The sequence below is a fragment of the Erythrolamprus reginae genome, chromosome 4 (assembly GCF_031021105.1).
Source record: "Erythrolamprus reginae isolate rEryReg1 chromosome 4, rEryReg1.hap1, whole genome shotgun sequence".
NCBI classification, from domain to species: domain Eukaryota; kingdom Metazoa; phylum Chordata; class Lepidosauria; order Squamata; family Dipsadidae; genus Erythrolamprus; species Erythrolamprus reginae.
The window spans coordinates 62,721,424-62,744,324 of NC_091953.1; the positions used below are offsets into that span (position 1 = coordinate 62,721,424).

Genomic DNA, 22,901 nt, shown 5'->3' on the forward strand with positions numbered 1-22,901 from the left:
AATCAAACAACTAGAGTTTCTTTTTGAGAATACTCCCACTTTATAAAATGCAGGAAATCTGAATCTTGAACCTAACAATTATTTTCTATAAATAGAAGATATTAAAGTTTCTCAGGCTATCCCTTTCTCACAGGTATATAGTACTAATGATTTACAAATTTAAACCTATCCAACTTTGCTTAACGGTTAGTAGATAAATTATGTTACTATGATTGTATTTAAAATACCAGCCTGATGTATAGTATAACTACAGTGATCATTAGCTCTGCTGATTAGGGATGATGGAAAATATTCCAAAAGCGTCTGAGGACCAAATATAGGGACTTCCTTAGCACAGTGCTTTAGATGTTCTAGAATGACCATATAATTTTTTACAGAATAGGTTGGATAACTTTTAATACAGTATATTTGTGGGATTTCTTTTTTTTACAGATGATCAATTTCGTTCAATTATTGATGAACAGTGGTGGTTTGGAACTGTTTTGAGCCAAGAGCCGTATCAGTCACAATATCCAGATAGCCCTTTTCAGTGTTATAGTGTTAAGTACGTACATGAATGCTTCAGGATGGTCACATTTATTAATAACTTCAAAAACTTTGTCTTTTAACTGCAAATTATAATTTTATGAAAGCATGTCAGTTCCTATAATGAAGAATTGAGGGTAGGTGGATGGGTGGGTTGGATGTTCCTTTGAATCAGAATTGACTCTTGGAGAGTGCTTGGGCAAGTTTCTGCAGGGTGGTTTGTTTTCTTCTTTCCCTATTTAGGTTGACATGGGTTGCCATTGCCTTTTTTCTAAGGTTGAGATTGGGCCAAAATCACTTAGCTGACTTGTGCCTAAAACAGGACTAGAATTCACAGTCTAATGTGGTATAACTACACCAAGTTGGTTATCTTGGAGATATATACTTTTTGCCTAATTGAATGGAAGACAAAAAAACAAATAAACCAGTATGATCATTCATAAAGTAAAACAAATTTTAGAAAAAATTGAATATATTTATAAAGAAAGAGAGGAAAAATATGGCCATATAAGATAAACCTAGGAGGTCTATTTTCGATGGATGGATTATGCAGACATTTGTAACTTGGGCTTTGATCCTAAACGCTAGAAAGTGAGATTCATAGTTTCTTCTAATATAATGACTACTGCAATATGATTACTACACATCAGAAGATGTAATGAGATAGTAATCACACCATTGTAGTTAGACCATTGTAGCTCTAAAGAGATCCTAATGGCTATTATAGCTATAAAGAAACTCATTGGCTTAGGTTTCCAGAATGTGAGGGGAAATGCAACCTTTGCTAGACCCAAACGATTGAAGTCCTGCAGATTGGAGTTGGGGTGCACTGATAGCACTAGGGCTATTGCAATAGTACTTAAACTTACATACCACTTCACTTTACCACCCTCTAAATCAGGGGTCTCCAACCTTGGCAACTTCAAGACTTCTGGACTTCAACTCCCAGAGTTCTTCAACTTTTGGAAGTTGAAGTCCAGAAGTTTTAAAGTTGCCAAGGTCACAAACTCCTCCTCTAAATGGTTTTCAGAGTCAGCATATTGCCCTCAAACAATCTGGGTTCTCATTTTGCCGAGCTCAAAAGGACGAAAATCTGAGTCAACTCAGATCAAACTCCAGATTGTGGTCAGAGTCAGCCTGCAATGCTGGATTCTAACCACTGTATCACCAGGGCTCGTCTGATGAATATGGGAGAGGTGTATGATGTATGCTTATTTTAATATAAATATTTGTAATTCTAGAATTCTGTTCCCACAAGAAAATATCCTACGTAGTATATATACTGCTCAAAAAAATAAAGGGAACACTCAAATAGCACATCCTAGATCTGAATGAATGAAATATTCTCATTGAATACTTTGTTCTCTACAAGCTTGAATGTGCACAACAGCATGTGAAATTGATTGTCAATCAGTGTTGCTTCCCAAGCGGACAGTTTGATTTCACAGAAGTTTGATTTACTTGGACTTATATTGTATTGTTTAAGTGTTCCCTTTATTTTTTTGAGCAGGGTATATTACAACGTGTAACAAAAGTGCAATTTTACATCTAGAATGTGATATTTCCTACATAGAAATATCTTCACTGTTTTTTCTAATTTATTAAACAGATGGGACAATGGTGAAACTGAGCGACTTAGCCCATGGGACATGGAACCAATTTCAGACAGTGGTATGTTAATCTAATGGGTTCATATTTTTCCTAGTGGTCACTTTATTCAGTTAATACCAGCAGTTAAGAACTGCTAGTAATAGTTAAATAGCAGTTAACTTCACTAAGGAGGTGGTAAAAGTTCCTGGTTTAACTTCCAGGTACAATTCAGAGCACTGTTTGTTACCTTTAAAACCCAACATGTTACAGGTTGTGATATATCTGTGTCCCACTTTTGAAAGTTGAATCTGCTTGTCTAGTGAGAGTTTGGCAAGAGGGCTTTTAGAGGTTCTCACTACTAAGGAAATGCCAGCTTCAATGACCTGAGCTTCAACCTTCTTCCTGATTCCACTCCTGCCCTTTAAGCTGCCAAAATCTCTGATAGCATAGCATATATAAATTGTAATAAGAAATAAAAATCAGTATGTTTTTTAAGCCCCATGTTTGCCATCTACTTTCTTAAAAAATAAATTAGCATGTTAGTAATATGTCTTCACAACTATATCTGCCTTATAGGAATAATTAATTTCATGACATTGATTGATAAAGCCCATTACATGTATCAACTTTTTTTTTTTTACAAATACAAAGTAGGTAACTTGAGGCGTTAATGGTTTTTCTCATTATAGACATGACAGCAGCAATAGCACAGTACTGTACATGCATTCCTTTTGATGTTATTTGAATAATACCATGCTGTGATACACATAACTCCCTTGATCTCAAATGATGTACTGAAAAATTTAAAGCATAATTTGCATTTGGATAAAATTAACTTTGTACATACCCTGTATGCATAATTATTAGGCAAGTGAGTATTTTACCCTGTAATCATTTTTATGCATATTTCCCACCTCCGAACTGTATAAACTTGAATGCTTAATGACTACAAGCATATCAGGTGATGTGTATTTGTGTAATAAGAGAGAGTGTGGCCTAAGGAGATCACCCTATATCAAAATGCATAATTACTAGGTGGCAGCTTTTTCTCAGACAACATGGACCAAAAAAAATAATTAACTGACATTGAAACATCAAAAATTGTAAAAAGTCATTCAGAAAGATGCAGCAGTATTGAAATTGCTGAAATATTGGGACCTGACCACAGAATCATCAAATGTTTTGCTCCAAATAGTTAACAGAGTCATAAGAAATGTGTTGGGGAGGAAAAGGCGCACATTAACTGCAAAAGATTTGAGAAGAATCAACTGTGAAACTGCAAGGATCCCATTATCCTCCAGTGCTGTGTTATGCCAGAACTGCAAACTACCTGGAGTGTGCAGAAGTACAAGGTGTTTAGTGCTCAGAGACATGGCCATGGTAAGAAAAACTGAAACCTGACCATCACTGAACAAGACACATAAGTTGAAACGGCAAGACTGGGCCAAGAAATATCTAAAGACACATTTGTCAAAGGTTTTATGGACTGATGACATGAACGTGACTCTTGACGGACCAGATGGATGGATCAATAACAGGCCCAGAGCTCCACTTTGACTCAGACACCAGCAAGATGGATATGGGATAATGGTATAGGCTGATATTAAAGATGAGTTAGTTGGACCTTTTCAGGTTGAAGATGGACTCAAAATCAACTCCCAAACCTGCTAATTTTTAGAAGACACTTTCTTCAAATGAATATGGAGATTCTCAGACATCCAGGTTGTGGTTGTCTCAGAGATACTTTTTCAAGAGGCAACTGAACTTTGGGTTTTGGTTTTTTTGACGATGTTTATCTTCTCATCCATGAAGCCTCTTCAGCTCTGACAGAATGGTAGGGAATGGAAGGATTTATACTCCTTGCAGACAGCTGGTCATTTGCATTCTTTTAGTAATTCATTTAGGCCACCTGGAGGTTCATCGGTGTCATCAGGGTCACCTGAATAGAGCAAATGGGTATGGAGCCTTCTTGGAACTGTGGAAAGGATTGTGTTTTAGCCTGGAGATAGATGATGTTATATCCCTCCCCCTCTGTTGAAAGAAGGCTGTTCAATTTTGACATAGATAGGCCTCTTCAATACCTCTTTCAAATTAGCAATCTTCTCTGCCCAAAATGTGGACTTTGCTGTCTTCAAAAGAGGAGCATTTGCTTTTTAAATGTAGAGGGACTGCTGAATCTGGTTCTGATGGGTTTGTTCTCCTATGGTGTACCAGGAATTTATGAAGTGGTTGTTTTGTTTCCCCGTCGTACAGAACTGCATATAGCTCACTGCATTGTACTTCATATATCAATTGCTCAGTTTGTGCCTGGGTATTTTACCCCTGGGTTGAGTCAGTTTCTGTGATAGTGTGTTATTCAGGTTGAAGTGTGTATATCTGTTGTGTTGGCTGAAGATCCTCTTGAGCTTTTCCAATATTTTTGCAATGTATGGAATAACAATGTTGCTTTGCGTATTGTTCTCTTCATTGTCTGTTATGGAGGAGCTCCTGTAGGGTTTTTTTTTTGTTTTGTTGAGATTTGATGAAGGCACACTTGGGATAGCCACATGTTCTAAGTGTCAAGATTAAGCCTAACCTTATATAATATCCCAATGCAGGAGGAAGAACTGTAATCATTGTAATGACTATTATACATATAGAATGCTAAATCATTGTGAATCAACAAGATATGCTACAACCTGATTGGTTGATAAATATATAAAAATATAAGATACCTTTGCCTAGGTGTGGTAGTAGTGGTTGATAGTGGTTGTGAGATAGAGTAAAGGTAATAGGGTAAATAGATAATTTTTGCTACAAAGAAGTAAATATATTTTCTCAAGAATTCTTGCTGCAGTGTGTTCATTTGAGGACTTTATCTTGGTCTGTGGCTAGTTGTTTGGGTTGGGTTACCTTCCAAAATCGTAGCTCCAACCCTGAGAACTTCCTTAATTACTTTCACATCTTTTCTGGTAGGCAGTCCCTTCAGCTTGGTAGTGTAGAGTTCTGATGACTCCCATTTTGTTGATGGTGGGAATCAAAATATAAATATTGATCTCTGTGTGAGAATTTTCTGTAAACTTTGATGTTAAAGGTTCTGTCTTTATGTGTACTGCACAGACCAAGAAGGACTGTACAGGAAGAAGTACAGGAAGACATCTGCATCCTTCAAGAAGACCATGGTTTTTATGCAGGACAATTGTCCATTGCATGGACCGATGTACTCCATTGCATGACTAGCCAGTAAAGGCCTTAAAGAAGAAAAAACAATGACATGGTCCTCACTTAACCTAAACCCTATTGAGAACTTGTGGGGCACTTCTTAAATGGTGAAGGGAAACAGTATATATCTTTGAACAGTGTCTGGGAAGCTGTGATTGCTGCTGCACAAAAAGTTGATTATCAGTAGATCACAAAACTGACCTATTCCATGAATGGAAGGCTTATTGAAAAGAATAGTGGCTATATTGGCCACTAATTCTTTTCTTTCTTTCTTTTTTGAAATACCAAAAATGTTTGTTTGTACATTTTGTTTGTTTATTATTCTCATTTTAACATGTGCAAATAAATGAGTGAGATGAGCAAATGTTCCTTTTTCATTTCCCATAATTTTGCACACTAATAGTTGCCCAGTATTTCTGCACACATAGATATTCTCCTAAGAAACCCAAAACCTCACTTTTGCTTTCTTAAATGACTCAGGTTTAAGGTTTATTAACATTGTGGATTGATCAAGAGCATTGTAGTTGTTCAATAATAAAGTTAATCTTCCAAAATACAATTTGCCTAATGTATCCCCAATGTAGTTGCTCAATGCATTATAAATAGCTGAGTTTATAAAAGAAACTAATTCACAGTTAATTAATTCAGAAGCCAAAAAGAATGCAAGGACTCTTGGAAAGTTCAAATGTCAGTACTTAACATTTTAGGAACTCAGTGTTTGTTCTTGAAAATGTCCCTCCCCACAGCACCTCCTCTCCTTAAGTCTCATTCCCCAGGTGTGCCTTGTGAAGATGGGTGGGGCACTCTTCTCCTTAATAGCCTACTCAGTCTGTGCTGTTGTTGCTTTCTCTCTACTTTCCATGCTCTCAGATCAGGAGAGGGTGGTTCTTGCTCCTCGCCTGAGTTCTGTGTCTCACGTTCATGCTGCCGCTGTTCTTCCCTGTCTACAAGTTGTTCTAATCCTGAAAGGCCCTCGCCTGTCTGGCCCTGCCTTTCCCCATTTTCCTCCAAACCCAACAAAGCCGCCACCTCAATCTCTGTTGGCTCAGGTTCCAGCTCATCTTCCCCTGCAGATTCAGGCTCTGATGGGGGCATGACAGCCCATGAGGGGTAGCTCCTTATGCCCACTCATCTCATGGCTGAGGGACCAGTGTGTCGCCCAGCCTTCTGCTCTGTTGTGGCTGCAAGCATAAGAAGTATACTGGCAACCAGGTGGCGTCTTTCTGGATGGGGTTGGTGGAGCTCTGGCCATGAGGCAAGGCAGATGTTGGGGCGTGGGTGGCCTGGCTGCGGGGCCTCTGACGTATGCCACTGTACGGTTAGTTCTGCCTCCCTGCCATGCGGCAGCGGTGACACTGTTACATCATGCAGCCTCCTGCTCTGCTGCAAGCAAGCAGAAGAAGTGGGCCTTCTGTACACGGGGAAAAATAAGACAATACCCACCCACCCTCCAATAAGCCCTAGTGCTCATTTTGAGGCACAAAATAAAATAAGACCTGGTCTTATTTTCAAGGAAACACGAAGAAATTAGTATGGAATATTCTGAAGATAAAATATTTCAAAAGCAAAAATTTGAAACAATTTTGTTGCTAAAAAATCACTAATTCCAAGAAAAAGATCAGGCAGGGCTGTGTGGGTTCATGGAAGATAAAAGTTTCACCAGATTAGAGTCCTTGTGCTGCTATAAAAGATCCAAGACCAAGTTCCCATGATTTCCGTTCACTATTTTCTAGTGAAAATTTAGCACCGACTTGATTCTTGTGTACAGGTTTGAATAAATCTTTGCTGCTACAACTTTATAAACGATCCTGATTATTTATGCGTGACATTAATTTCTGATACAAAAGGTTGCATAAAATGAATTGCTAACCTTGCTATGTTTGATTTTGTTCTCTTCCATCTGTTTTTGTTTTTTAATTAGCTGTTCTGCCTCCAGACCTGGGAGCAAGTGTTGGCGTTACTTCTGAAGAGATGGAAAGACTACTGTATAAGCCTCAAAAGGGAGAATGGCAGGGGAATTCACAGATGGAAGAAAGTGAACGAATTCTTTCTGGAATTGATCAACTTATGGAACTTGGTAAGATTTTAAAAATTTGATAGCTGTGTTTTGATAAATATAAAGACATATAGTGTTTTACATTAAATTTGGTTGCTTGGATATTGCAAGCAGGACAGATTTTGTAAAATAAATTTAATTTGCAATGTAGTATATACTGAAAATGTATTTAGTTATTTCAACTAAAATTATTATTTTGACAGATATTTCAGCACCAATTGCTAATGAAGTTCATTTTAGTACATATGCAAGCTACTGTAAAGTAATAGCTTATCCAACACATCTTTGGGCTATTCAACTAAGACTGATGCATCGTTTCTACAGGTTAGTCTGATTTGATATTAAAATCCAGTTAAAAGAACTAGCTTCTAAAATCGGTCGCTCTTTACTTTAGTAAAGTAAAGGGCATTTTACTTTATTGACTTTTAGGATAGGAATAGTAGATTTGGAATCAATCAAACAAACAAACAAACAAACAAATAAATAAATAAATATTTCATTGGCATTAACCTGTTCTTGAAAATAGGCAGATTATCAATGTCCTCCGGCAATTGGGGAAGACCGATATATAAAATTGTGTCTATGCTGGTCATTAATTTTGCATTGTATAAGTTTGGAATATGTAAGTGATGGAAATAAGAACTAACTTCTGTAATTCCTAAGGAAACATCCCCTGCATGATACTATTAAATATTTAGTAAGTACAATGCTGACTTTGTAAATATTTTTTTTATAAAAAGTAAAATAAACAGCAAAACAAAACAAAAGCTCTCTCTCTCTCACTCTCTCTCTTGTTAAAATATGGCATTTAAAGATTTTTAACTGGGTTTTTTTTGTAGTTATATAATAGTATATACTGACCACTTTTGTTAGAGTGCTGGGAGTATCCAGTATTAAAAAAGGGAATTGTTGATATTTTTTTTGCTTATAGATTTCCAGTTTTAGAGCTTGCAAGTTTAACTGTTTATTTGCTAAATATATAGGAGACTTTCTGCATTGATTTGGGAAGTAAGATGTATTGGAAGCAATGCTCTAACCTTCTATGGACCCCATAGCAAAATTGCTAAGACTGCTCAGAAAATCACTGATCAACTCTTAGAATTTATTAGGTAAGCAATATATCCTTAGAACAGCAAAATGTGAGCTTGTTGTTTATAGTTATACCAGCTTTATCTGCTATCTGTGTCTTTGAGGTCCAAAATCCAATTCAATCTAGATTAATACTGTTTACTGTAGGACATGGAAACAAATTGAGACCCAATTTGTTTCCATGTCCACATGGTACCATCATTCCCCAAGCAGCATATCCCCATTCTTTATGCGTGTCAGCCTCCCTATTGCAAGGCAGCATCTTTTTCTCTCAATTCTTCACTGGCTTGCAGAATAGCAAACATAATTTGGGGAATGAGGCATTGAAGCATCATGAGAATGGTATGAGGCAGGCAAGGCCAATGATCTGGAACTTGAAGCAGCATTTCTCAGTGGTAATGGTGCTGCTGGAGCTGAAGTAGAGGCCTGATACAAGAGGCCTGATACTGCTAGAGGCCCTGGACTTCTATTTCAGTCCTAACATTGCCACCACTAAGTGCTGCTCTGCATGTTAGTTAAAAAACTGATTGGTGGGGGAGTTAGACTAGTAGAGGAAGTTGGAGTGTACTTGTAGTTGTAAGTACTGTAGAGCTATCTGGGCAGCTGAACCTTCTGTGGTGTGGCAGTGCTACTGGGGTAGCTGAGGTTTCCATATTGCAGCATCCCCTAACTTGCACATGGTATACTGCAGCACCCTTCCTCTCCCAATCCCCTTGAGGCACTTTTGCACTCCTTACTGGATCTTGACTTTATGACCTGTAATTTTCACTTCACAATAGCAGCCAGGAGACAGGATTGTGATTGCTAGCAAAGCAGTCATGTGACACCTCACTTAGTGATTGAGATTTCAGTCCTGATTGTGGTTGTAAGTCAAGGACCACCTGTAGATTTTTGTTGCATTTTGAAACAAATCTTAAGGAATTTCTATTTATTTCTAAAAACCATCTGCAATGTTAGTATTCAGAAAAAAATCATTTCAAACTTGCACTAAGAAAGTTAGAGTCATACTTTTGTGCCTAAAATACACTTTCATTTTTCAGGAATCCAAATTGTACTAACATTTTTGAGTTATGTACTGCATCAAATGAAGACAGCTTTGCTGCTACTGAATCGGTAATAAAGCTAGCTTTGTATATATTTTGCAGTTAATTATTGATATTTTTCTTTCATTACCATGTTGTTAAGCTTTAGTCTTCCTCATTTGTATTAATTGGGATTCAACCCAGTAAACATATTAACTAAAAGAGTTTTTGCTACCTTCATTCAAAATAAATTCTGGTTTACTTCCTAGGATGGTGATTATAAACCAAGGACATCTTCTAGGACAGTAAGTTAATTTTGTCTATCCATAATTTTTTTTTTCTTTATGAATGAATAGGAATTTTGTATTTTTAAGTAGTTGGATGCAATTCATTTGTTGTAATTCCATTTTAAAAAGTCATCAAATGTTTATGGGCATTTTTTTTTTAAAGAGACAGTCCTTGAAGGGAAAAAATATTACAAAATCACGCTATGATGAAAACATATGGAAGAAACAGTGTATGGAACTTATTAATCTAATTTTCCAGTGTGAAGATTCAAAACCCTTTAGACAGCCTGTTGATTTGGATCAGTATCTGGTAAGTAATTATTCTTTGATCAGTAACATCAAACATGCCACATTTTTAAGCATTCTCTTACCCATTGCACTTTCTTATTGAAAACAAGAAAAATGTGTGCTTTAGTTAGGAATTTCTAGTTGATAAGTCTGAAGGCACCCCTTTTCAATGATAATACATCTAAGAGAAAGTACAGTATTTGGTTTCTTAAGTAAACAGAATGCCTACAATTCCATGATGATGTGCACTCTTCTTTTTTCTTTTGAATATGGTTCATAGTACAGCCATAAAACAATACATAAAACATACATACAAGTTGACAATTACATTATTGTATTGCACTGTACTGCACTGTATACTAAGGCTATTTTAATGAAAACAATTCTAAATAATCTCAAATTAAGTTGCTTGCAAATTTTTGCAAATATCCAAGATGCTTTCCCAAGCTCTGTCTTTCTTTCTTTTTCTCATTTTCTATTCTGCCTTTTCATTCTTCATAAAAAAACTGCTGTGGTTTTTGTAGTTTAGAATTTACGAATTTTTCGTGATATGAACCCGGTGTTTAAGATTTTTTTGCCTCTTCTTCCAAACTATTTTCACCTTAACCCTAGCCACCACCGCTGGGATGCCCCGAAGCGCTGGGATTTCCCTGGGAATCCCCGCCTCCGGACTTCCGTTGCCAAAGCGCCCCATTCTTGCATTGTTGGGATTTCCCTGAGGCTCCCCTCCCTTGGATTCCCTTCATTTCTGCCAGCGCTGCTTTGAATCCCAGAGACAAACTCCCCCCTTCCAAACTGCATGGGGAAAATGAGCACAGTGGGGTGGACAAAAACGGGAGGGAAAGACTCATGGAGCTCAAGAGAGGAGAAAGTTGTGAGGGAGATGAGCAGAGCGGGGGGGAGGAACAAAAACGGGAGGGAAATGCTCATGGAGCTCAAGAGAGGAGAAAGGTGTGGGGGAACTGAGCACAGTGAGATGGACAAAAACGGGAGGGAAATGCTCATGGAGCTCAAGAGAGGAGAAAGGTGTGGGGGAAATGAGCACAGTGGGGTGGACAAAAACAGGAGACAAAGGCTCATGGAGCTCAAGAGAGGAGAAAGGTGTGGGGGAGATGAGCACAGTGAGATGGACAAAAACGGGAGGGAAAGACTCATGGAGCTCAAGAGAGGAGAAAGGTGTGGGGGAAATGAGCAGAGTGGGGGGAACAAAAACAGGAGGCAAAGACTCACGGAGCTCAAGAGAGGCTCTTTTTGCCTTGCTTCATTGGGACTGCCACCTCTTGCCACCTCTCATTGTCCCTCCCCCCACTCCGTTCGCCTCAGTTTCGTCTGCCCACCGTTGTTGTTTTTTTTGAAGCCTTAATGTTTTGGATTTTCCTAATGGGCTTGCACGCATTATTGGCTTTTCCATTGATTCCTATGGAAAACATTGTTTCATCTTACAAACTTTTCACCTTACGAACCTTATCCCGGAACCAATTAAGTTTGTAAGACAAGGTATTACTGTACAGTTCTTCAAATGCTTTTTGAGATAGTATACATACTAATTTCCATCTTAGACTTCATTCCAAGTGGCATACTCCTATGACTATTAGTTGTGCTTGTTTTTAATCCTTTTAAAGTTACCGTATATACTCGAGTATAAGCCGAGTTTTTCAGCCCCAAAAATGGGCTGAAAAACCTGACCCCGGATTATACTCGAGTCACCACAAGAGGGCGCCGAATCACCACAAGAGGGCGCCCTGCCAGCAAGCTAAACAGGGAGGACGGGGACGGCATGAACTCTCTCCAGGCTTTAGAAGCCTCCAGCCGGAGACAGAAGCAGATTTGTTACAGAGATCCACTTGGTACGGCAGCAGGGGAAGGAGGAGGAGGAGGAGGAGGGCAGCTCTTTCCTTTCCTCCTCTGCGGCTGTGGGCTATTCTGGCTCTCCTCCGCCTCATTTCCCTGTTGCCGTCCCAAGTGGAACTCTTTAGCAAATCTGCTTCCCTGCACAACACATGGGGCAATAAAGGGAGACGAGGAGGAGGGAGGATCAGGGGTGGGAGATCAAGCCAACGAGCCAGCCAGCAAGCTAAAGGGGGGGGGGGGGGACAGCATGAGCTCTCTCCAGGCTTCTAAAAACTCAAGTTTAAAGAGCCCTGGGTTAGGGTTAGAAATGCAAGAGTCTTCAAACCTGGAAAAATTAGGGCTTGTGGACTTCAACTCCTACTCCTGAAGTAGCATGGCTGGTGCAGGAATTCTGGGAGTTGAAGTCCACTAGTCTTAAAACTGTCAAGTTTAAAGACCCCTGGGTTAGGGTTAGAAATGCAAGAGTCTTCAAACCTGGAAAAATTAGGGCTTGTGGACTTCAACTCCTACTCCTGAAGTAGCATGGCTGGTGCAGGAATTCTGGGAGTTGAAGTTCACTAGTCTTAAAACTGTCAAGTTTAAAGACCCATGGGTTAGAGTTAAAACTGCAAGAGTCTTCAAACCTGGAAAGATTAAGGCTTGTGGACTTCAACTCCTACTCCTGAAGTAGCATGGCTGGTGCAGGAATTCTGGGAGTTGAAGTCCACTAGTCTTAGAACTGTCAAGTTTAAAGATCCCTGGGTTAGGGTTAGAAATGCAAGTCTTCAAACCTGGAAAGATTAAGGCTTGTGGACTTCAACTCCCACTCCTGAAGTAGCATGGCTAGTGCAGGAATTCTGGGAGTTTAAGTCCACTAGTCTTAAAACTCAAGTTTAAAGACCCCTGGGTTAGGGTTAGAAATGCAAGTCTTCAAACCTGGAAAGATTAAGGCTTGTGGACTTCAACTCCCACTCCTGAGGTAGCATGGCTGGTGCAGGATTTCTGGGAGTTGAAGTCCACTAGTCTTAAAACTGTCAAGTTTAAAGATCCCTGAGTTAGGTTTAGAAATAGGTTTTAGCTTGGTTGCTGATTGAGCTACTTTTTTTACTTTTTAATTTATTGTTATTACCAGATTGCTTTCATTTACCCTCTTTTAAATTTACAGAGCTAATTTTGGTTTTCTTTAAAATAAATATTCTAAAACATTTAATCTACTGATGTCTCAATTAATGTAATTTTATTGGTTTCCATTTTTATAAGTTACCAGTAGCCACTGCATTTTCTAACCTCGGCTTATACTCGGGTCAATAAGTTTTCCCAGGTTTTTGTGGCAAAAACTGGTGCCTCGGCTTATACTTGGGTTGGCTTATACTCGAGTATATACGGTAGTTTGCATACTTCCTCTCTGTGTCTATCATGTCTATCTGTCTAGAGGCTTTCCCCTGTATATGAGAAACTCCATGCCAGCCTTTTAATAATGGAGCCATTTGGTTATCTTTATTTAGGCATACAAGGAATTTAATGACGACATACCAATGGACTTAGCCACAGTAAAGGAAACACTAGAAGCTGAAAACTATGATACTCCAATGGAACTGTGCAACGACATGAGATCAATATTTAATACTATTAAAGAAAATATCCCAAATAAAAGGTCTAAGGTAACGCTTCTGTTCTATTTACTGCAATAACCAAATAAGTATTAATAACTATTAGCAGTTAGGCAAAGGTGAGATGCATAGGAAATGAAAGATTGTTGAAAGTGTGAAATCAATCAAAACTGTTATGAGAACTTAGGGAACAATTTGTAAATAATTTTACTTTAAAAACATATTTAGTTTAAAGGATTTGTTTGTCACGGATTATTGGATCTCTTCTATTGACAAAAAATGGGTTCCTTTCAGGACTGGGAACAAAAAGAAGTCTGTTGGGGTGACACCAGGACTATGGGGGGGGGGGGGCAGTGTTGGCACCTGGTGTTTGGCCAGGAACTCGCGGACTCGTAGCGCATTGTGGCAAGGTGCATTTTTCGTCCATAGAAGAGATCCAATCAGCCGTGACGAAGACCTTGTGAGAGGTCCCCAAAGAAGCCTTCCAGGGCGCGTACCGGTCATGGCAGAGTCGCTGGAAAAAATGTGTAGAGGCCCAAGTACTTTGAAGAATTTTAAGTGTTTGTGCAAATCTGTTCAATAAATTACTTTTGGAACGCACCCTGTATACTTGTGGATCAGTGCATCTGTGGCTAAGCGCATCTGTGGCTAAACAAACCTTTTTTAAAAAAACCAAAATACAATTAAAAATGTATTACCAGCAGATAAGACACTTCTGAATAATAAAAGATACAGTAATTTTTGAGGGTCAACTTCTTACAGATAATTTGGATAAAATTTTCATAGCTTTTTAAAAAAAATAGTATTCTCCACGCATGGACTTATATGAGAGTATATTTGGTAATCAGTGACTGGTACAGATGCATGCATCAGTGTGAGATTCAGCTTCTGTGCATGCGTGGAAGCAAAAAACTGCTTAAAATCGGCAAAATCTCGCACGTGCAAGCATCCTCGTGTGAGATTTTGCTTCCTGAGCATGCGCAGAAGCTGAATCTTGCATGGGCTCACAGGTGCAGGCATTGGGACACGGAAATGCATGCACAACTCATTTTTTCCAACTGGGACTGCATACCAGATCGTCCATGCAGCGGCCCACTACTGATGGTAATGTGCTCAGTATGGTAACCAGTGCTCCCATATACATATTTCCTCTAAAGAATGTCCTGTGGTTGAATAGGTCACACTTTTAGATAAATTTGCGTACGGCCATAATTGAATGACTGTAGGAAGAGAAAGTGCAAATTCTATATAAAAGGTATTAGAAAATAAATTACTATTTCAACACAATGAATAGCAAGTAAGGGATAAGGAAATAGGATACGTGGAATTGCCTGGAACAGAGTAAAAAAACAGAGTATTACATTCTACAGAAGTCTGTGAAGTTATGCTAATAGAGGATATGGGTGTTTGGTGGAAAGTAAAAATGAAAAAGATTATGGATAAAGAAAAGAAATTTAAAAGACAATTACCGCTGCAGAAAAATTGAGGAAGAGTCATATTTTAGTATGAAATGTAGTCAAAGAGAACAGGCCTGGTTAAGTTAATATGATAGAAATAAACCAGCAGTTTTGATGGAAATACACTGCTCAAAAAAATAAAGGGAACAATTAAACAACACAATATAACTCCAAGTAAATCAAACTTCTCTGAAATCAAACTGTCCATTTAGGAAGCAATATTGATTGACAATCAATTTCACATGCTGTTGTGCAAATGGAATAGACAACAGATGGAAATTATTGGCAATTATCAAGACACGCTCAATAAAGGAGTGGCTCTGCAGGTGGGGACCACAGACCACATCTCAGTACCAATGCTTTCTGGCTGATATTTTGGTCACTTTTGAATGTTGGTTGTGCTTTCACACTCGTAGCATGAGATAGACTCTACAACCCACAAAAGTAGTGCAGCTCATCCAGGTAGTGCAGCTCATCCACGATGGCACATCAATGCGAGCTATGACAAGAAGGTTTGCTGTGTCTGTCAGCGTAGTGTCCAGAGGCTGGAGGCACTACCAGGAGACAGGCCATTACACCAGGAGATGTGGAGGGGGCCATAGGAGGGCAACAACCCAGCAGCAGATCCGCTATCTCCGCCTTTGTGCAAGGAGAAATTGGAGGAGCACTTCCCGAGCCCTGCAAAATGACCACCAGCAGGCCACAAGCGTGCACGTGTCTGCACAAATGGTTAGAAACCAACTCCATGAGGATGGTATGATGACCCGATGTCCACAGATAGGGGTTGTGCTCACAACCCAACACTGTGCAGCATGCTTGGCATTTGCCAAAGAACAAATTTGCCACTGGTACCCTGTGCTCTTCACAGATGAAAGCAGGTTCACACTGAGCACATGTGACAAAGTCTGGAGATGCCATGGAGAGTGATCTGCTGCCTGCAACATCTTTCAGCATGACCGGTTTGGAAGTAATGGTGTGGGGTGGCATTTGTTTGGAGGGCCACACAGCCCTCGATGTGCTCGCTAGACGTAGTCTGACTGCCATTAGGTACCGGCATCTGGGACATCATGTCTTGCTCCATCCACCAACGTCATGTTGCGCCAAAGACTGTCCAGGAGTTGGCGGATGCTTTAGTCCAGGTCTGGGAGGAGATCCCTTGGGAGACCATCCACAACCTCATCAGGAGCATGCCCAGCCATTGTAGGGAGATCATACAGGCATGTGGAGGCCACACACAATACTGAGCTTCATTTTGACTTGTTTTAAGGACATTACATTAAAGTTGGATCAGCCTGAAGTGTGTTTTTTCACTTTAATTCAGTGTGTGACCCCAAATACAGGCCTCCATTGGTTAATAAATTTGATTTCCTTTGATGATTTTTGTGTGATTTTGTTGTTAGCACATTCAAATTTGTACAGAACAAAGTATTCAATGAGAATATTTCGTTCATTCAGATCTAGGATGTGTTATTTGAGTGTTCCCTTTATTTTTTTGAGCAGTGTACATTGTCAAAGTAAGTGAAAAGAATTAAAAACAAAAATTGAATTAAAAATAAAAGAAAATAATGTTATTACTTTTCTTATACGTTTAATATTTTTGGTTTACTGTTTTGTTGCTCCTTTTTTGGTTTGCTACTGTTTTATTTATTTATTTATTATTAGATTTGTATGCCACCCCTCTCCATAGACTCGGAGACTTAGCTGAAAAGGAATAGGATAATAGGTTGTATATTGTTAGTTCATACTTTTAAAAATAAAATTATTAATTTATGAATTGCATAACCTTCTTAGTATATTAATTCAGTCTGCATTTCTTAATCTAGATATATGGTATGTCACTGACATTATCCGCACTATTTGAGGAAAAAATTACAAGAATTATCTCTGACTTTAGCAATGGGCAAAGTCTGAATAAATCTGTACAATATCCTGCCCAAATAGTGAGGTAAATTTTTCAATCTATATTACTTTTAAAATTGTATTGGTACTAGATGATTTGGTCCACATTTATATTTATTAACCCCAATAACTGACTGGAGTAAATTCTTTCATTTAGTTTTGTTCTACTATTCTTTTAGAATGTATTTTATCATAAAGTTTTATCATAATAAACATAAATATTTATTAATACCTACAAAGTAATTACATCTATCATTGTTCTATTTATTGCAAGAAATCTTACTTTTTGTTCAAAGTTTAAGGCATCATACATACCACTTCCTCCTAAATTTTCCTCCTCCTCCTTTATTTGGCTGAGAGATAATGAATAATTCAAAATCATCTAGTAAGTTGCATAGATGAGTATGGAAGTAGAGGCAATTTGATCTAGTAGTTAAGGCACCAGGCTTGAATCCAGAAGACTATAAATTCTAGTCCCACTTTAGGCATGAAAAGCAGCTGGGTGACTTTAGAAGAGTCATTCTCCCAACCCAACTCACCTAACAGGGCTGCTGGAATATTAGGTATATTTGCAATCTTAAATTATTTATAAAAATAATAAAAGTGGGGTGTAAATAAATAAATAATGCCTGAGTAATTCCATTCTTAGCCCAAAGTCTTAACCAGTACAGCATAATTAAATATCAAGGCATTTAGAAAATAAATTACATTAATCAAATACATATTTTTCTCATTCTGTGTGTTAAGAAACGCAAAACAGAAGCACTGTAAATCTCAAACAGAAATTCAATCTGAGACAGAAAACTCTTCTGATGAAAATACGTCAGGCAAAACATCCTGTGTCACAAGTGATGTGGAGGATACTACTAGTTGTACTCATAATATTGCTGAATTATCTTCTGACTCTGCACCGTATTTTGAATCAAATACATGGACCAGAAACACAGCAGTAACACATAGGTTAACAGCAGGTAAATGAACTGAATTAAAACTTGGTTTTAAAAAAATCCTTCCCAGTTTTTATTAATATTCTTTCTTTTCTGCTTGGCTTTATGACGAGTAAGGTATTGGTGGGACTCTTTCTAAGAAAGTTTTTTGTTTTAAAAAAGTTGATACTGAAAAAAAAATCCTTTTTGAGTTTACAGTTTTTAAAGGTGATGATATTATCTAATTTGGTAATGAAACTTCTGCAAGAAAAAAACTGAGCTCAGAGAGCACCCAGGAGGACCCCAATGAGATGGGTAGGAGGCTCAGAGTGACCTCTTGGATATTCAAGGACATGAAAGGATTATTCATTTTATTTATTTATTTTGTCAAATATATATTGGTAGCATACAAAGGTATATGTTTGTATATATGATACTAGTACGAGAAACATTAGGACAGGGGACGGTAGTGCACTTATGCATGCCCCTTACTAATCTCTTAGGAATCCGGTGAGGTCAACAGCGGGTAAAGTTTTGGGGGTTAGGTGATGATACTACAGAGTCAGGTAGTGAGTTCCATGCATTAACTACAGTGGGTTAAACATCCCTACAAATTTGCAAGGCGGGACAGCACTACCATTTCATTCTGTGTATAAATTATTTTAAAGTGTTCCTTGTTTTCAGTGTTCCTTCTGCTTTTAAGTTATCTTTTTGAAATCATGCTGGTCATGAAATACCAGTCAATGTCATAACACTGTCTGCTTTTTAGAACGCAATTCAGATTCAATTTTGACCATCAGTCTTTGGGAATATCTGTCCTTCAGAACATTCCTCCCATGATTTTATGACTTTTTTGAGAGAGCTAAGCAAGTGCCTTGGTTCTTCAGTGAACCAAAGGTTCAGTATGGGCACACTTGCCAAAAACTGTAAATACTGATATTTTGAAAAATCATTGCAAAACATGGTCATGTTGAATCCCTTGGCCTTTTACTTTCTTGTAATTACATGCTTTCACTTTTCGGGCATAAATATTACAATGGCGACCACAAGAAAAGAATCAAAAATAGAAGGAAGGACAGTTTATAAACCAAGACATCATGAGATATTTTCTTCAATCCTTTTAAAAAGTGCTTTAATTACGAGCTTAAAGATTTGTAACAAAACTTCTTATTTTGTAAAACATATCTTAACAACTTAATAATAAACAACAATTCCATGTTTTTCTAGTTAGTTTTTCTATTTTCAAAACTACTTTTGTGAAAGGAAAAAAATCAGTCTTCTAAGATAATTGTTCCTTTATCTGTTTTAAAAATTTCTTAAATATAGACCCGCTAAGCTTTTTCTTTTAAGTTAAAATCTTCAGGATATAGTTTTTTTCTTCTTAATACAAAAAAGAAGTTGACTCAATGAATTTGTTCAGGTTTTTTCCCCCTGCTTGTCAGAAAATCTGTCTTAAGTTGTACATTTATTAGATACAAATGTGGTGTTTTGCAAGTCAAGTATCCACCAAGGCTCCACAATGATTTTGAGCATGACGGTAATCATTTGGCTCCCCAGCCACTCAACTCACAATCAACCATAACAAACTCAGTTCCTTTAGACTCCTTATGAGGACCAATAACGCAAGGGCATGATCTTTCAATCTCATAGTCCTTTCATACCTTTGATGCTATAACTTTTTCAGAAGTCATAACAATCACTGACTTTAGAGATGTAAAGCTGAAACCTTCTGGATCTTAAGATTGGAATATGCCAGCATTAAGCTTTTGCAAAGTAATTACCTGTCAAATAATCATGGAAGTATTTCTCAATTTCCAATGTGATAATTACATTTTCATAAAATTTAATATTTTGTAATTATTTAGAATACCAATATCTTTAAAATATGGAAAAAGAAACAATATTCCAAATAGTCAAATTGCTCCAAATCTTTCAATTAGTAGCAAAATGTAGGAAAAATAGTCACATCTATTGTGGTTTAATGTTTGGTATTTTAAAGACATAATTTTATTTATAAAATATTACAGCTTTAGCAACATATTTTTAGTCTGCTAAACTTGATATACATGTCCTATATTTTACAATATTGCAATATTTCTATTTGTGTTTCATATGTACGTAACCAAAAAACAAGTCTCTGGAGAGGGGCGGCATACAAATCTTATATAATACTGTATATAATACTTCCAAGTGTTTCTAAAATTACTTTGGATTGGAATTTAGTTAATTTAACAATCTTTTAAATCTGTAGTTAACATTGATATTGAAGTTTGAGAGATGTAACCTTAGATTATGTAAAGCTCATTTATGTAGCAATAGCAATCATTCTTAAACAATTGGATTTTTGTGCGGCAGGATTTGACATAATTTTTCCTTCTTATTCTATATTGTCTTAAATCTTTTCTGGTGAACTCCCAAAACTTTACATAGCACAAAGTACACCAGATCAGATTAAGTTAGAAGGGACCTTGCAGGTCATCTAGTCCAATCGCCTGTCCAAGCAGGAGATCCTTACATCTGCCTCCATCTAGGATTGAACTAACAACCACCTGATTGTGAGGCAAGAGCACCATCTCGAGGCCACAGCAGCTGGATAGAGTGGTGGCTATTCTGTTAACATAATACATAAGATCTAGCTATATAAAATGCAGACTGCAACATCTTATGTTAAAATACATAAGAAATATTTAAAATACTGATTAGCTTTATATCATTTAACTCTTCCAGAAAGTGAGTTAGAACATTCATCAACTGCTTCATCTTCATCTTTGAGTAGTTCAGAGGAGAGCAAAGAGAGTTCTACAGCTCTGTCATCTCCAGTGCTACATAATGGAACTTCTGGAGGAAAACAAATTACTAGAAGTAAAGTATATCAGCAAAAACAAACAGTTGTGTGTGTGTGTGTGTGTGTGTGTATATATTTAAAAAAAAACATTTGAGATATATATATGTATATGTATATATATATATATATATATGTAGATTGTTCTGAGTTCGGGTTTTGCATGTTTATGCGACGTTCTCCCCTGCACTGTTCGGAGAGTCCAATGTGGGTTGTTCTTCAGCCTCATTGGCAGGGACTGAGTTAAAAATTAACATAATTATTATGTCCCGCCCCCCTCTACCTCCTCAGGTTCAGTCTTAAAAACTCAGTCATAGTGTAGGGACTATGAGTTTTCTTCTCACAGTATGTGAGATTTATAGGATGTTTACTAACAATAATTTTTTCTCCTTTTTTTCCCTTTCTCTATAGGAGGAAGACCTGGATCTCGAGAACCACTGCCCTCCGGGGTATTGTTCTCCGTCTCTTCAATCCCTGAGAGGCCACTGCTCTCCGGAGTATTGCCTTGCTGAAAGGGATCGCTGGATTGGGGTCCCTGACGCCCGCGATCAGACCCCCCCCCAACCACTCTTCCAGCGCAACGAGTCTCCGAGTATCGGTTCTTACCGATCAGAGGAGCAATCAGTACACAGAATTTCCCCATGGGGGGAAATCAGCTGTAAGGCGATCCCAGCAGCTCCCAGACAGCGTTCCTGCCGATCGGCAATGGAAAAAGAAAAAAAGATCAGCTGTTCGGAGGCCCTTTGCAGCCAACTTGTTCCCGATCGCTCAGAGGAGCAGCGATCGAAGGAATTGAAGGGGGGGGGGTGCAGAAGGTGATCGCCGAGCTGCCCGAAGTTGCGCCCGCCATTTTGGCGCAGGGCCAAAGCCTCTGAGTCCCCCTCCGGCCGTTTCAAAAGCAGAGCTTTTCCCGCCTGACGTCACGGCCGCCATCTTGTTTGCTAAGGGGTCAGAGTGACTAGGCTCTTTTCAGCCTATCCCAGGGCCGCCATCTTGCTTCAGGGCGTTGCCAGGACAACGAAGCTATTATGGGCTTCTACTAGTATCCAGCCAATCACGAGCAGGAAAAACAGATGACATGTTATTTAGGGGACACCAGCTTCCCTAGTCCACCATTTTACTTGCTTTTAAGCAGTAACCTCGTGGTTTTGGCTTGGTGTTGTTACAAACATGTCTCAATCCAGTCCCAGCGCTCCTGTGCCCTCCTCCTCCAAGAATAAAAGTAAGGACAAGGGGCCCAGTCAAAATCTAAGGGGAAAAGCTCTCAGTCCTCCAATGCACTAAAGGAGGCTGAGAAGAAAATAAAGGCCCTCGAGGCCCAGCTGGACAAAGCAAAACCGAGACAGGGGCCTAGCCCCTCAGCCATGGTTATTCCACCCGTTTATCAAAGCCCGCTGGGTCCTCCTCCCCTGTCATTGGCCACCTTCGAGGGGCCTCCCTTTCAAAGCGCTGGGGGTCTTTCACCAGACCGCCCATTAAGTGCCCCCCCACCATCTGAGGGATTTCAGAGATCAGAATGGAGCAGGCCTGCCTCTCAACCTCCAGCAGCTACAGCCACATTCACGCCCACAGCAGCAGGGCTCAGGGGCTCTACAGATAACTGGCAAGCCATGTCTCCCTCGGTACAAGACATGATTGCTTCAGCTTATGCACAGGGCATAGCAATTGGGGCCCAACAACAACATCAATCCCCACTGCCACCTCGCCCCAGCAGGCAGGATATCTGGTCAGCTCCTGCACCTGCACCTTCCCTGCATGACTCTTTTCAGGAGGAGCAAGAGTTCAGAGAGGCCTTTTCAGACCCAGAGAATGAGCTGTCGGGGGATGAAGCCACCTTACCAGAACAGCCTGTATTAGCAGGCTTATTCAAGGCACCCATTTTCAGGGTTCTCCTAAACAGAACCACACTAACTTTGACCAGTGCCCAAAAGACGGCTGACCAGGATGTGGGCACATTACCCGCTTCCAGACCCATTAATGAGCCTCAAAGGGACTCAGAAACTATCCCTGCAGTGCCCATATTTGCAGAAAACATAAAGAGGCCCTGGCAGCAACCAGCAGCAGCTCTGGGTCCCTCAGCTCTGGACAAGAAGCTTTACTCCTTCGATCCAGAAATAGAGGATTTGCTCCAATACCCGGCTGTGGATACCCCGGTTACCTCACTAATTTCCAATGCCCTGGTTCCATCGGAGATGGCGGATGGTTTGCGGCCCGATGATAGGAAGGCCAAGAACCTGATCCGGAGAATGCACCAGCTATGTGCCTGGTCCTTGAGAGCT

The 22,901-nt window shown here is 39.0% G+C and overlaps 1 protein-coding gene across 4 annotated transcripts in view; it reads left to right on the forward strand.

The window, feature by feature from the left end:
• The window catches only part of BRWD1 (bromodomain and WD repeat domain containing 1), a 91,637-nt gene that overhangs the window by 53,276 nt on the left and 15,460 nt on the right, over positions 1-22,901 (forward strand). For 3 of the 4 annotated variants that reach the window (XM_070750440.1, XM_070750441.1, XM_070750444.1), the window contains 12 exons: positions 433-544; positions 2,135-2,196; positions 7,238-7,393; positions 7,576-7,696; positions 8,356-8,481; positions 9,502-9,574; positions 9,753-9,788; positions 9,934-10,080; positions 13,394-13,549; positions 16,779-16,900; positions 17,602-17,825; positions 20,508-20,642. In XM_070750440.1, coding sequence (XP_070606541.1) covers positions 433-544; positions 2,135-2,196; positions 7,238-7,393; positions 7,576-7,696; positions 8,356-8,481; positions 9,502-9,574; positions 9,753-9,788; positions 9,934-10,080; positions 13,394-13,549; positions 16,779-16,900; positions 17,602-17,825; positions 20,508-20,642 — 1,470 coding nt within the window. The remainder of the gene's footprint in view (positions 1-432; positions 545-2,134; positions 2,197-7,237; positions 7,394-7,575; positions 7,697-8,355; positions 8,482-9,501; positions 9,575-9,752; positions 9,789-9,933; positions 10,081-13,393; positions 13,550-16,778; positions 16,901-17,601; positions 17,826-20,507; positions 20,643-22,901) is intronic. The other variant, XM_070750442.1, reaches the window with a different exon arrangement.